Below are 12227 nucleotides of genomic sequence, written 5' to 3' on the forward strand. Positions count from 1 at the left end.
GGAGGAAGCAGGCTCCCTGCCAAGCAGAGAGCCTGATGTGGGGCTCGATCCCAGGACCCTGAGATCATGACCTGAGCGGAAGGCAGAGGCTTAACCCACTGAGCCAACCAGGTGCCCCTAAATTTATTTTTATTACAGATAAATTTGAACAATTTTTTGGTTTTATATTATGGTCTTTATTTATACTAATTTTTCCATTGTTTCTTCCTTTCCTTAGGGTGGAAGTTTAAATTATTGATTTGAGATATTTCTCCTTTTCTGAACCAGTCATAAAATTGCTGATTTCTTCCCCAAGCTCTGTTTTACATGCATCCTATAAATTTCGAGATGTTGTGTTCTCATTTTCATTCAGTTTAAAAGAAATCTGGTAAAGAAATTTTGTCAAAAATATATAAAGAAGTCTGGGGCACCTGAGTAGCTGAGTTGGTTAAGTGTCTGCCTTTGGCTCAGGTCATGATCCCAGGGTCCTGTAATGGAGGCTTACATCCAGCTCCCTGCTCAGCGGAGAGCCTGCTTCTCCTTCTCCCTTCGCCTGTCCACCCCACTCCCTTCTGCTGCTTGCATACTCTCTCTTTCTGAAATAAATAAATAAATAAATAAATAAATAATCTTATTTCAGAAATAATCTTTCTGAAATAAATAAATGAATGAATAATCTCTTTCTGAAATAAATAAATAAATAATCTTTAGAGAACTCTTGTAACTCAATAATATGATAATATCCCAATGAGAAAAATGGCCAAAGAATTTAAATATAAGATGTAAGAATGGCTAGTAAGCACAGTGACAATATGCTCGACATCATTAATCAGTAGGAAATGCAAATTAAAACCAGAATGATACCACTTCACACCCACTGAGGATAGCCATAAACAAAAAGACAATAGAGGCTACAAGGATATGGAGAAATTTTCACCATCCATTGCTGGTGGGACTGTAAAACAACAGTCTGGTCACTCTTGAAAACAATATGGCAATTTCTGAAAAAATCAAATATAAATTGCCATATAACCCAGCCATTCCACTCTTTGGTATAAACATGACACACAAAATGAGGCATAAAATTATATGTCAAAAAAATATTATATGTCTACACAGACACGCGTTTCAATGCTCATAGCAGCATTACTCATAAAACCAAAGAGGGAACAATCTAAATGTCCATCAGCTACTGGTTGAATAATGAAAATTTGGTATATTGGCATAATAGAATATTACTCAGCAATAAAAAGGAAGTATTGCTACATGCTAAAAAATGAATGAACCTCAAAAAATTATGTGAAGCTTAAAAAAAATCTCTGGACAGAAAGACCATATATTTTACGATTCCATTTATATGAAATGCCTATATAAAGCAAATCTATAGAGACAGAACACAGATTAGTGGTTTCCTGAGGTTGGGCATGGGAATGGGGACTGACTACAGATGAACATTATTATATTGTTGAATGAATATTATAAGAGTGATAGATATGTTCTAAAATTTGATTATAGTGATACTCGCACCACTGTAAATTTGCTAACAATCTTTGAATTAATACACTTTAAATGTGAATTTCATAGTATATAAATTATACCTCAATAAAAGTTTTAAAAAATAGACCCTCCCCTGAGAACTAGACTAGTTCTGAATTGTTTGGAAATTATTTTGTACATTCTGTGCCTAGATGACCAATATTACATTCAAGACTTGCTAATGGACATAAATTAAATGTGACTCACAGCACGAAAGATGAACCCAGCAGGCCTCAATACTCGATGTCCTAGCTATGCCAGAAAGGAAAGGTCCAAGGTCAGGGCCATGAACCTTTCTGGCTGCCTTCCATGGGGGGAGGCTGGAATGAGCTTTGTCCTGGGGTGACGCTCTACCTTGTCACTGATTAACCAGCTTTGTAGGAAGGCTGCTTCACTGACAACCTGCTCTGCCTGGAGAGTGATATCTGGCCAGGCTTTGGCAAGCAGAAAAAATGTCCACTCGCTACCACCAAGCGGCTAGTGATAGCTACCTGGAACTTCTGAAAGAGGCTACTAAGAGAGATCTGAATCTTTCCGATGAAGATGGCATGACTCCCACACTCCTGGCAGCCTACCATGGGAATCTGGAAGCCCTAGAGATAATCTGCAGCCGAGGGTGAGTTCAACCTAGTAGTTTTGATTGGAGACGGTGCTTCTGGTAGGATTTTGCAGACCACAGCAAGAAACAGGGAAGTCAATGAAAATATTTTGTCCTTTATAGACTGTGTAAATAACTGGCTTTTTAGAGAAAGGGAGAAAACTGCCTGGACGTGCTCCTTTCACACTAACAGCCGGCACCACGGGGATGGCTTGTCCCTTATGAGCCACAAAGAGAATGATTCTTAGCCTTTAGGCTTTGTTATCTGCCTTGGGGATGGGACATATATTTTAATTCTGTGCTTTTAAAAATCTTTTCCCTGAAATGTAAATGGTTGACTCTTTAAAAATGAATCACTGTTCTACTTGACTTGAAGATGTCAAACTTGATTGGAACCAATGGTGTGTTTTTGTTTTTTTTTTTTGTCTGTGGCATTATGATCCCACAGCCTTTTATTAATATTCAGTCCTAACTCAAGCCCGTGATTCTTAGATGAAGTAGTTGGCTTTACAAGCTATTAAAGGGAACCTCAGCCTGTCTGAACTTTACTAGCTATTAGATACATACACATGACCACACACCACCCTCCAAAGTTCTAATGCTGGAATTAGCTAGCTCTTTTCTTCTGCTTGTTACCAGAGGGGCTAGGCAGTGTTGGCAACTGTAACCCAATACATTAAAAAAAAGGAAAAAAAGAAAATGTTAATAAAGGCGCTAAGTGAGTTAATTTCAAATTCGTACATATTGATTTATATATATCTGCAATGTACCGGCCATTTTATTGGCCACTGGAGATGCTGGGATGAACAAGAGAGACACCATTCCCCTCCTCATGGTGATCAGATTTAAGAGAGGAAGATAGAAATTAAGTAAGTCGTGTTTGATATAGGTTACAAAGGGGGGAAAAGGCAGAACTAAATCAGTAACACAGGCATCTATCCCAATCCAAGGAGTGTGGATAGGCTTTCCAGAGCCTTGGAGCTGGGACTTGAAAGGTGAGAAGAAGCTTCCTTCCAGAAGATGGAAGGAAGAATGTTTCCCGCAAGTGAGAGTGCTGTGCATTCCAGACACTGAAGCTGAGCATGGCTGGGTGTGGATTTCACGGGGAGAGGCCAGGATTTAAGGAGGAAGACCAGATCACAAGAGCCTTGGAAACTCTGTTGGGGAGTTAATTGAACTTTGTCCCAAAGACACAAAAAGCCATTGTCAGGTTTATTCAGGGTAACTGACGTGGTAGATTTGTGTTTACAGAACTTGCTTGGGCACCTGTATAGCAGGCACAGAAAATGTTCCGGGGCATTTTAGTGGTTAAGATGAGAGACAAACTGGACAAGGGAGTGGCCATGGGGATGAGGAAACAGGGGTGGATTTGAGTGGCAGTTTGGATGCTGAATCAATTACAGTTGACTGGATGTTGTGGTGGGTGGAGGAAGAGGAAGGTAAGGCCCCATGTTCTGTTGTGTTAAGTTTCCCTGAGGTACACAGGTTGAAAAAAATGTTGTCCAGGTTTTCTTAGGTTCCCATACTGACCATAGTTTAGGAGCTGTGTGAGATCAGTTTGCCAATTAGATTTAAGGGGCTTAAAAAGGGAAACAAATTACAAATTGAATTTAGATGTTAATCAATCATTCATCATTGACAGTGGCTTACGTGGTAACCATTAATATCCAATATCTGGCTTTGTTAAAAATTGTTTCTTTCTTTTCAAAATTTAAAGATGAAAAGAGCAGTAATTACATATGTTATCTTACACTTGGAAGATGGCCCCAATTAACAAAATTTCATTTTGCCTATAAAGTGTACATGGATTTTTTTTAGTTTTGTTTCTTTTTCTAATGGAAGCAAGTGATATACCTCCCTGATTTTTTTTTCAAGATTTTATTTATTTATTTGACACACACAGAGAGAGGGTGTGAGTGGGTATAAGCAGGGGGAGCCCGAGGAGGAGAAGCAGGCTCCCTGCTGAGCAAGGGGGCCTATGCAGAACTCAATCCCAGGGCCCCTGGATCATGACCTGAGCAGAAGTCAGATGTTTAACTAACTGAGCCACCTAAGTGCCTCTTCCTCCCTGATTCTTAGTGGAATACACACTTATTGCAACATTTTGCAGTGTTATTAGAAAATCATATTTAGGGGCGCATGGGTGGCTCAGCTGGTTAAGTGGCTGCCTTCGGGTCATGTCATGATCCCAGGATCCTGGGGTTACCCTGCATCCGGCTCCCTGCTCAGTGGAGAGCCTGCTTCTCCCTTTCCCTGCCACTCTGCCTACTTGGGCTTTCTCTCTCTCTCTGTCTCTGTCAAATAAATAAATAAAATCTTAAAAATAAAAGAAAGAAACACATTTAATAAAATAAAAATCAAACCAATTTTCACAGTCATTAATGGGCATATATTCCTCCAGACTTTTTCCTTTGTGAACATATACACACAAGCACATTTCCCCCCCCTTATAAAAGGCAATCACGTTATACAAACTATTCTAAAGCCTGATTCTAATTATTTAAGAATAGACTATGGACCATTTGAACTTTTTTTTTTTCCATTTGTAACTTTAAAGGAGAAATCTACTCCACTGTTTTTTAACGACTACATGGTTATGGTTTCATCATAATTTATTTAATCAGTTGCTTGTTCATGACATTTAAATTTGAATCCAGTCTTTTAACATATAAATAAGTTGAAATGAACATCCTTGCTTATTCATCTTTGTACAAAGGTCTAATATTTCCTTAGAATAAACTCTTAAAGGCAGAATTGTTGATTCAAGAGAGTGCTATGTTTTTTTTTTTATTAATTTTTTATTTTTTCAGCATAACAGTATTCATTATTTTTGCACCACACCCAGTGCTCCATGCAATCTGTGCCCTCTACAATACCCACCACCTGGTGCCCCCAACCTCCCACCCCCCACCCCTTCAAAATTCTCAGATCGTTTTTCAGAGTCCATAGTCTCTCATGGTTCACCTCCCCTTCCAATTTCCCTCAACTCCCTTCTCCTCTCCATCTCCCCTTGTCCTCCATGCTATTTGTTATGCTCCACAAATAAGTGAAACCATATGATAATTGACTCTCTCTGCTTGACTTATTTCACTCAGCATAATCTCTTCCAGGCCCATCCATGTTGCTACAAAACTTGGGTATTCATCCTTTCTTTTTTCTTTTCCCTTTTTTTTTTTTTTCAAGCTTTATAAACATATATTTTTATCCCCAGGGGTATAGGTCTGCGAATCGCCAGGTTTACACACTTCACAGCACAAGAGAGTGCTATGTTTTAAAAGCTTTTGGGGGGCGCCTGGGTGGCTCAGTGGGTTAGACCGCTGCCTTTGGCTCAGGTCATGATCCCAGGTCCTGGGTTCGAGCCCCGCATCGGGCTTTCTGCTCAGCGGGAAGCCTGCTTCCTCCTCTCTCTCTGCCTGCCTCTCTGCCTACTTGTGATTTCTCTCTGTCAAATAAATAAATAAAATCTTTAAAAAAAATAAAATAAAAGCTTTTGGCACATATTGTGCCAAGAAATTTGAACCATTTTATAATTCCTTCATTGATGTTTATTTGCCAATACTCTTGCCAAAACTGAGTATTACTATTCTTTTTAATCCTTGCTTATCTGATGGGCAGGAAAATGGTAGTACATTGTTTTCATTTACATTTCTTTGATTATTAGTAAGTCCAAATATTCTTTATGTAGAAAAACCTTTTTGAAAGACTGATATTGTTTTCTGAGAACAGCTTCACCAAAAAAAAAAAAAAAAAAAATCAAATTAACTCCAAAAGAAAGAATTGAAAAGGCCCAGATGCTCAGAGTAAGTTAATATAAGCAAATTGCCTATTTAGTGACAATACCAATCCAGCTTTAGAAACTGGTGGGAATAGCCTGAGGGGAAACTCCTGAATTATCTTTCCAACAGTTTCATCTATAAATCTGAAATTTTGCATTTAAAATTTTCTTAAAATGAGACCCATCTTTGGGGTCATCTCAAGGTTTTCTTCATGTTCTTCCTCTTATTTTGAAAGGTTCATTTAAGTTCTCTTGAGAAAGGAAAATTCCACTACTTTACTTGTCTCAAAGCAACTAGATTTAACCTAAACTTCTTACTACCCTTAACATCCCCACCATAGCTCACTCCGCTCAGTAATTTCTTTTTTAAGTTATCCAATTCAATAATAATTTCAGCAAATTTAACCAGTATGTTTTTGTTTAGGTTTATAGTACCATCTTGGATGTTTTTAACAATCCTTCTTTGATGTCTAGAGTACTTAAGGAGTCTTTTAGATATGGTGCTTGGTTAAAATAAATAAAAAGTAAAACTACACCTTTGGGGGTGAGGCACTACGTGCCCCCCTAAGGTATACATTTGTGCAAAGGCTGGAAGAGCTTTCCTTTGATCCAAAACAAATCAGGAGTACTGACCAAATCTCTTGGAAGTGACTGCCCAACAGAACTCTTATTTAATATTTGCTTTCCTTAGATTAAATTTCATTTTCTTACCTTCCTCTTTGCCTGGATTTCTCTCGCCCCCATCTCCATGCACTCTGGTCACGCTGAAATGTCCTCCTGGTCCCCCAGATATGCCATGTTTAACATCACCCATATGGGCATCTGTTCAAGCTGTTCTCTGCTCAGAAGGAAGTTGCCAGCGGCCAGCTTATGGGCTGGATCTAGTCCACAAATGTGTTTTATTTGGACTTCACAGTATTTTTCTTTTAAATTTGAGCCAACATTTCAAAAAAAAAAAAAATCCCACATGAAATTCCTGACTTCGGGCTCCGTTTGGAAAATGGAAGGTCTGGCCATATCGTGTCCGCTGGGATTCAAGGTGGCAGTCAGATGCTTTCTGAACTATAGCTCTCCTTTTGCATTGGAGCTTGCACTCAGCTATGACTTTTCAGAAAGAAGAAACATGGCTCCATTCAGCTACCTGCTTGATTTCTTTGTGTTGAGTCTGAGACTTCTGCTGGGATATCTGACACAAAGGACAAAAAGACACAAGTGTGGCCCTCCGAGGCCTATTATCTAATTAGGGAGATTGGCACGTAAATGTTGGACAAATTAAGTAAGATTTCAAGTGTTAAAAAGTTGCAGGCGCTATTATGGTGCTATTACAGAAATTCATCAGATGGGTGTGAGGAAAAAGTAAATATATGAAATTAGGGATTATGAGTTTAGAGACAAGGGAATTATAATAAAGTTTATTGGAGATTAACTAGGTACCAAGCATATGTCTAATGCTTTATGTTAACTTTTTCACATAACAACTCCATGAAAATTATCCTCATCCTCATCCAGAGGAGGACACCGAGTCCTATAAAAGTTCAGCTTGAGGCCTTGTAGCTGGGCAGGTAGAAAAACCGAGGTGTGTTAAGGTAAGACTCTATTGTGCTGGAGACCATTCGACTTCAAGACAGGCCTGATCCCAGGTGTGCTGCCTGTGTCACACCAGACCAATGAGTTAGGCACTTGGAGCCTTATTTTATCCCTCTGATAATTATCCTGGTCTTTATCCAAGAAGGAGATGGTGACAGTTTTGGCTGGGATGGCACTGAATGTATAGATGCTCATAACTGAAGAGCGGGAGGAGATCAGGGGTTCCCAAGAGGAGTTATATATCTGATCCATTAAATTACTGGACACCGGTTGGGCTGCATTAAACAGTAGGACTCTTTTCAATCTGCAGTGAGCCTATATATCACCTTGGGATCTTGTTAAACTTCAGATCCTGATTTAGGAAGTCTTGGCAGGGGTCCAAGATTGCGCATTTGTAGAAAACTAGCAGCCGCCGGCACTCTTAGTGAAGCAGGGACCAAACTTTGAGTAGCACGGAATAGTGGAAGTGCCCCAGAGCGTTGAGGTGGCTGTCGCAAGGGCACAGATCTTCTCTCCTCTTTCCACATCCTACTCATCAAGAATGTCAAGAGGCCTTCTCAGGCCCTCTTTCCTGACCTCCCACAGGGCCAGCCTGGGGAAAGTTTAGTGAGGTTCTGATTTGGTGATCTAGTCTAGGGTGGGGGAAGATGACCTTTAGTCCCTGTATTATTAGAGTTCTCAGCAGGGGTTTGGGCTTAAGGCCAGAGCCATAGTAACTATAAGTTACTACTTTACTTTCTGTTTGTGTCTGTTTGTAACTCACCATCTCATAGGAGACTGCGGTTGTAGCCTGCGGCAAGATTCCATTAGGCATTCATTCATCTCACACATGTTTACTGAGCGTTGACCAAGTGCCTGTTTCTGTGCTGGCCTGGGGTTTCTGGCCATCTAACAGTGCCCCTAATTCCACCCCAAACTGTTATAGAACTATTCACATAGGGGACACTGTAATTACAGGGAAGTAAGTTGGGGAATCAATGGAAATGTTCTACCCTTTATATGAATACTGGTTATAGTAGATATGGTTACCTACCCAATATTCATTCCCCTCTTTTTGCTGATGGGATCCCAGTTTTGTTCAGTTATTTGTTTTCCTACCCGTGACACTGGTGAGGTAACACTGTTAGAGTGAAAACCTGCTCTTACCAGCTCATGAGAGATGATTCTAAGTTTTCAGAAGTCTGAGAGTCTGTTAAAGAGTCATTACTAAAAATAAAGTATTTAAACTTATAATTTAACAAACTGTATTTTTAAATACTCAAAACTTAACACTTCTTAATGATTTGAGTACATTTTACTATTATCTATACTCTTAAGATTTTGCATATCTATTATACCTATATGTATGGTGGGAATAATTTATAAAGGTGTACCTTTATAATTTACAAAGGTGTACCGTACATCTCTTCCCAACTCCATGTCCAGTAATATAACATTAGTAGCTTGGATTTTGCCATGGTGGGTGTATTTACAACCAAAAACTGGCACATGCTCTAAATCAGAGATTTGATCTCCCCCCTTAACAGGTTGTTAAACATTTACCAGCACACCACTGGATAATCTTATCCCTAACTGCGGGGGAAGATTTTAAACTACTTAAGTTAAAAATGGTAGCTCTTTTTCTCTTCCTAGAGAAGAGAATGGCATGTGACCCAATTGTGGACAACAAGACATGAAAGTTGCTTTTTTGGGAGAGTTCTTGGAAAGCTTTCCCTGTTTCTAAAAAGGAGATAAAAGGTAGAGATGAGCTCTTTCTGTTTCTGATCCTATGATGGCTAGATATGATATAGCTGGACTTTCAGAATGCTGAGGCAGGATTAGCATTTTTATTATTTATTTTTATTAGTATTTCTATTTTTTTGGGGGGACCTCACATTCTAAGAAAAAACACTTTTTGTATGTATTTTTCATATTTTCTCTTCTAGAGGGGACCCCAATAGATGCGATATCTGGGGAAATACTCCTCTGCACGTTGCAGCTTCCAATGGTCATACCCACTGTGTTTCATTCCTGGTCAACTTTGGTGCCAACATCTTTGCCCTGGACAACAACTTACAGTCTCCGCTGGATGCTGCTGCCAGCAGAGAACAAAATGAATGTGTTGCTCTCCTGGATAAGGCTGCCACTGCCCAGAATATCATGAACCCCAAGAAAGTTATCAGGCTGAAGGAGCAAGCTCAGAAGAATGCCAGGAGGCAGATCAAAGAATGTGAGAAGCTCCAAGAGAAGCATGAAAGTAAGATGGCTCGAAACTACAACAAGGAGGAATCTGGGACTCTTTCCTCCTCCATGTCATCCCTTTCAAATGCTTCTGCTTCTGGTACATTTGGGTCCCTGTCTAAGGGCATTAAAGACACCTTCAAGATAAAGTTCAGGAAGAACAAAGACACAGCAGAGCAGGTAGGAAAGGAGAGCAGAAGTGAGCAGAGGAATGTGATGGAAGTGTTCAGAGAAGAGGAAGAAGACAGATTCTCAGGGGATTTCCAAGACAAGCTCCAGTTCTCAGAAGAGGAGGGCACTTGTGTGCAACATGAATCCATTCTCAACCGTCCAGGTCTAGGAAATATTGTTTTTAGAAGGAACAAACTATCAAGTGCTGAAGACATCTCAGACAGCAAGAGGGAGTTAGGGTTTAAAATGAGCAGCGAATTGCTGCAGAGACAAGGAGCAGCAGAGGCTGATGAAGCCGAGGCTGGTAGAGAGGAAGAGGACAACAGCCATGAAGACGATCTGCCTTGGGATGAGGATGAAGTGGAGTGGGAGGAAGATGTGGTTGATGCTACTCCTCTGGAAATATTTTTGCAGTCCCATCATCTGGAAGAATTCCTTCCCATTTTCATGAGAGAGCAGATTGATCTAGAAGCTCTGTTGCTTTGCTCTGATGAGGACCTTCAGAGTATACAAATGCAGCTTGGTCCCAGGAAGAAAGTTCTTAATGCCATAAACAGAAGGAAGCAGGTGCTACAACAGCCTGGGCAACTGGTCGACACCAGCCTTTGATGGAATGTTGGGTCCACAGGGTGAGCCTGCAGCGATGGGGTGATGCTGTGGCCCACTGGAAACACTCAGGCAACACCCCCTCTGCCCAATGCCAGACCACTGGGATTGTTTTCTAGGGTTTCAGAGATACCCTCCTAAAAAAAGAAGCCCAAACTGTACTCTGAGAAATACTCTATACCTGTGTACTCTGACCACTAGTGAGCAACTCAGGGAGACCTGGGAATAAGAAAAGGGTGTTTCTCTTCAATTGTCTTTTTGATATTTTTGTGTATAGAAAGTGTTAAATGGATGACAGAGAAGAGAGAAACTTTCTTTACTTTTCCAACTCTGGGCTTAAAAAGTATAATCTCTCATCATGCAAGTGTGGTGCATACTTTTTTTTTTTTTTTTTTTTTTGGTGCATACTTTCTAATCCTCATAGCCTGGGGACTTCCAACTCCAGTTCTGTCCTTAGCTCTATGACTTTGTCTGTTGGTGGAGACTTGACTTCCTCCACTGGCCTGAGGATTCACACCCAACTTGAATGTGTCTAACCCATCGACAGATGTTTGCATGTTTACAAGTAATGGACATGGGTCTGTAATACTCCTTCCTGGGAACAGAGACAGAGTGGCACGTAGGGAGAGTGAAGAATGAAATAGAATACCGGGTACCTTTTATAAAATATGGATTGTATCTCCCCTAAATTCATATATTGAAAACTTAAGCCCCAACATAACTGTATTTGGAGGTAGGATATTTAAAGAGTTGATTAAGGCTAAATGATGTCATAAGGGTCATAAGGGACACAAATGGATGGTGTCCTTGTAAGAGGAAGAGACACTGGGGATGCACATGCACAGAGAAAAGGTCATGTGAGGACAAAGCAAGAAGCCAGCCCCCTACAAGCCAAAGAGAGAGGCTTCAGCAAAAACCAAACCTTCCAACACCTTGACCTTGCACTTCCAGCCTTCAGAGATGTAAGAAAATAAATTTCTGTTGTTTAAGCCACCCAGTCTGGGGTATTTTGTTACGGCAGTCTTAGCAGTCTAACACAGTGCTGAAGCAAGAGGATAAGAGTGGAGAGAAAAGAAGGATAGTGAAAAAAAAGTCTGACCTCTTTGATAATTTTCCTAAAGGTAAGTGGCTTCTGAGATTTCAAAAAGGGGGAAAAAAATCTGGGTCATTTGTGGGAGAAGGCTGATGATAAAAGGAAATTTTACATTTTCATGCTTGTTATGTACTTATCTTTTATTTACTGTTGTCTGTCATCATTACCACATGTCTGAATACATGTAAATTCTGCAATATAAATCAGCAGCATTGCTGCTGACATTTCTGAATGGCAATCCCAAATTCAAATCGAAGCCCGAATGAATAGCTAAGCTTCCCTGGATTTTTATAGCCAGGACTTACATCAAGTGGAATTTACCATTGATTGTGTGTGTAATATAGAAACAGCTGTTCATCTTCAGCGTGGTTTCTCTCGCACATCTGTTTGGGTTGCTTCAAGAGGCACCATGGAGAGGATAAGCTTAAGGAGGATACAGATGTTTACATCTGATGAACAATTGGCTCATTCTTCCTCAATGGATTGATTCAGGAAGATTGTCAGTCGTGGAATAAATATGTTGCTCTAGGGGATGATTATGTTTACAAATACCATATTTTGTTGGTCTGGAACAAACGGAAGTTGCGTTTGTTTTCAAAAAGTATGCACAAAACCGGTTGCTGTATAGAAGACACCCAGAAAAAGTTCGTTGTATCTGAGCC

At 40.1% G+C, this 12227-nt stretch overlaps 1 protein-coding gene across 1 annotated transcript; it reads left to right on the forward strand.

Moving 5' to 3' along the window:
* The first annotated feature begins 1918 nt into the window (after positions 1-1918).
* Positions 1919-10847, forward strand: ANKS4B (ankyrin repeat and sterile alpha motif domain containing 4B). The gene is made up of 2 exons (XM_047714590.1): positions 1919-2131; positions 9401-10847. Exons 1-2 carry the CDS (start codon positions 1968-1970, stop codon positions 10473-10475), a joined length of 1239 nt encoding a protein of 412 aa, XP_047570546.1. The 5' UTR covers positions 1919-1967; the 3' UTR covers positions 10476-10847.
* The last annotated feature ends 1380 nt before the right edge of the window (positions 10848-12227 follow it).

Source organism: Lutra lutra, chromosome 18 (assembly GCF_902655055.1).
Source record: "Lutra lutra chromosome 18, mLutLut1.2, whole genome shotgun sequence".
Taxonomy (NCBI): domain Eukaryota; kingdom Metazoa; phylum Chordata; class Mammalia; order Carnivora; family Mustelidae; genus Lutra; species Lutra lutra.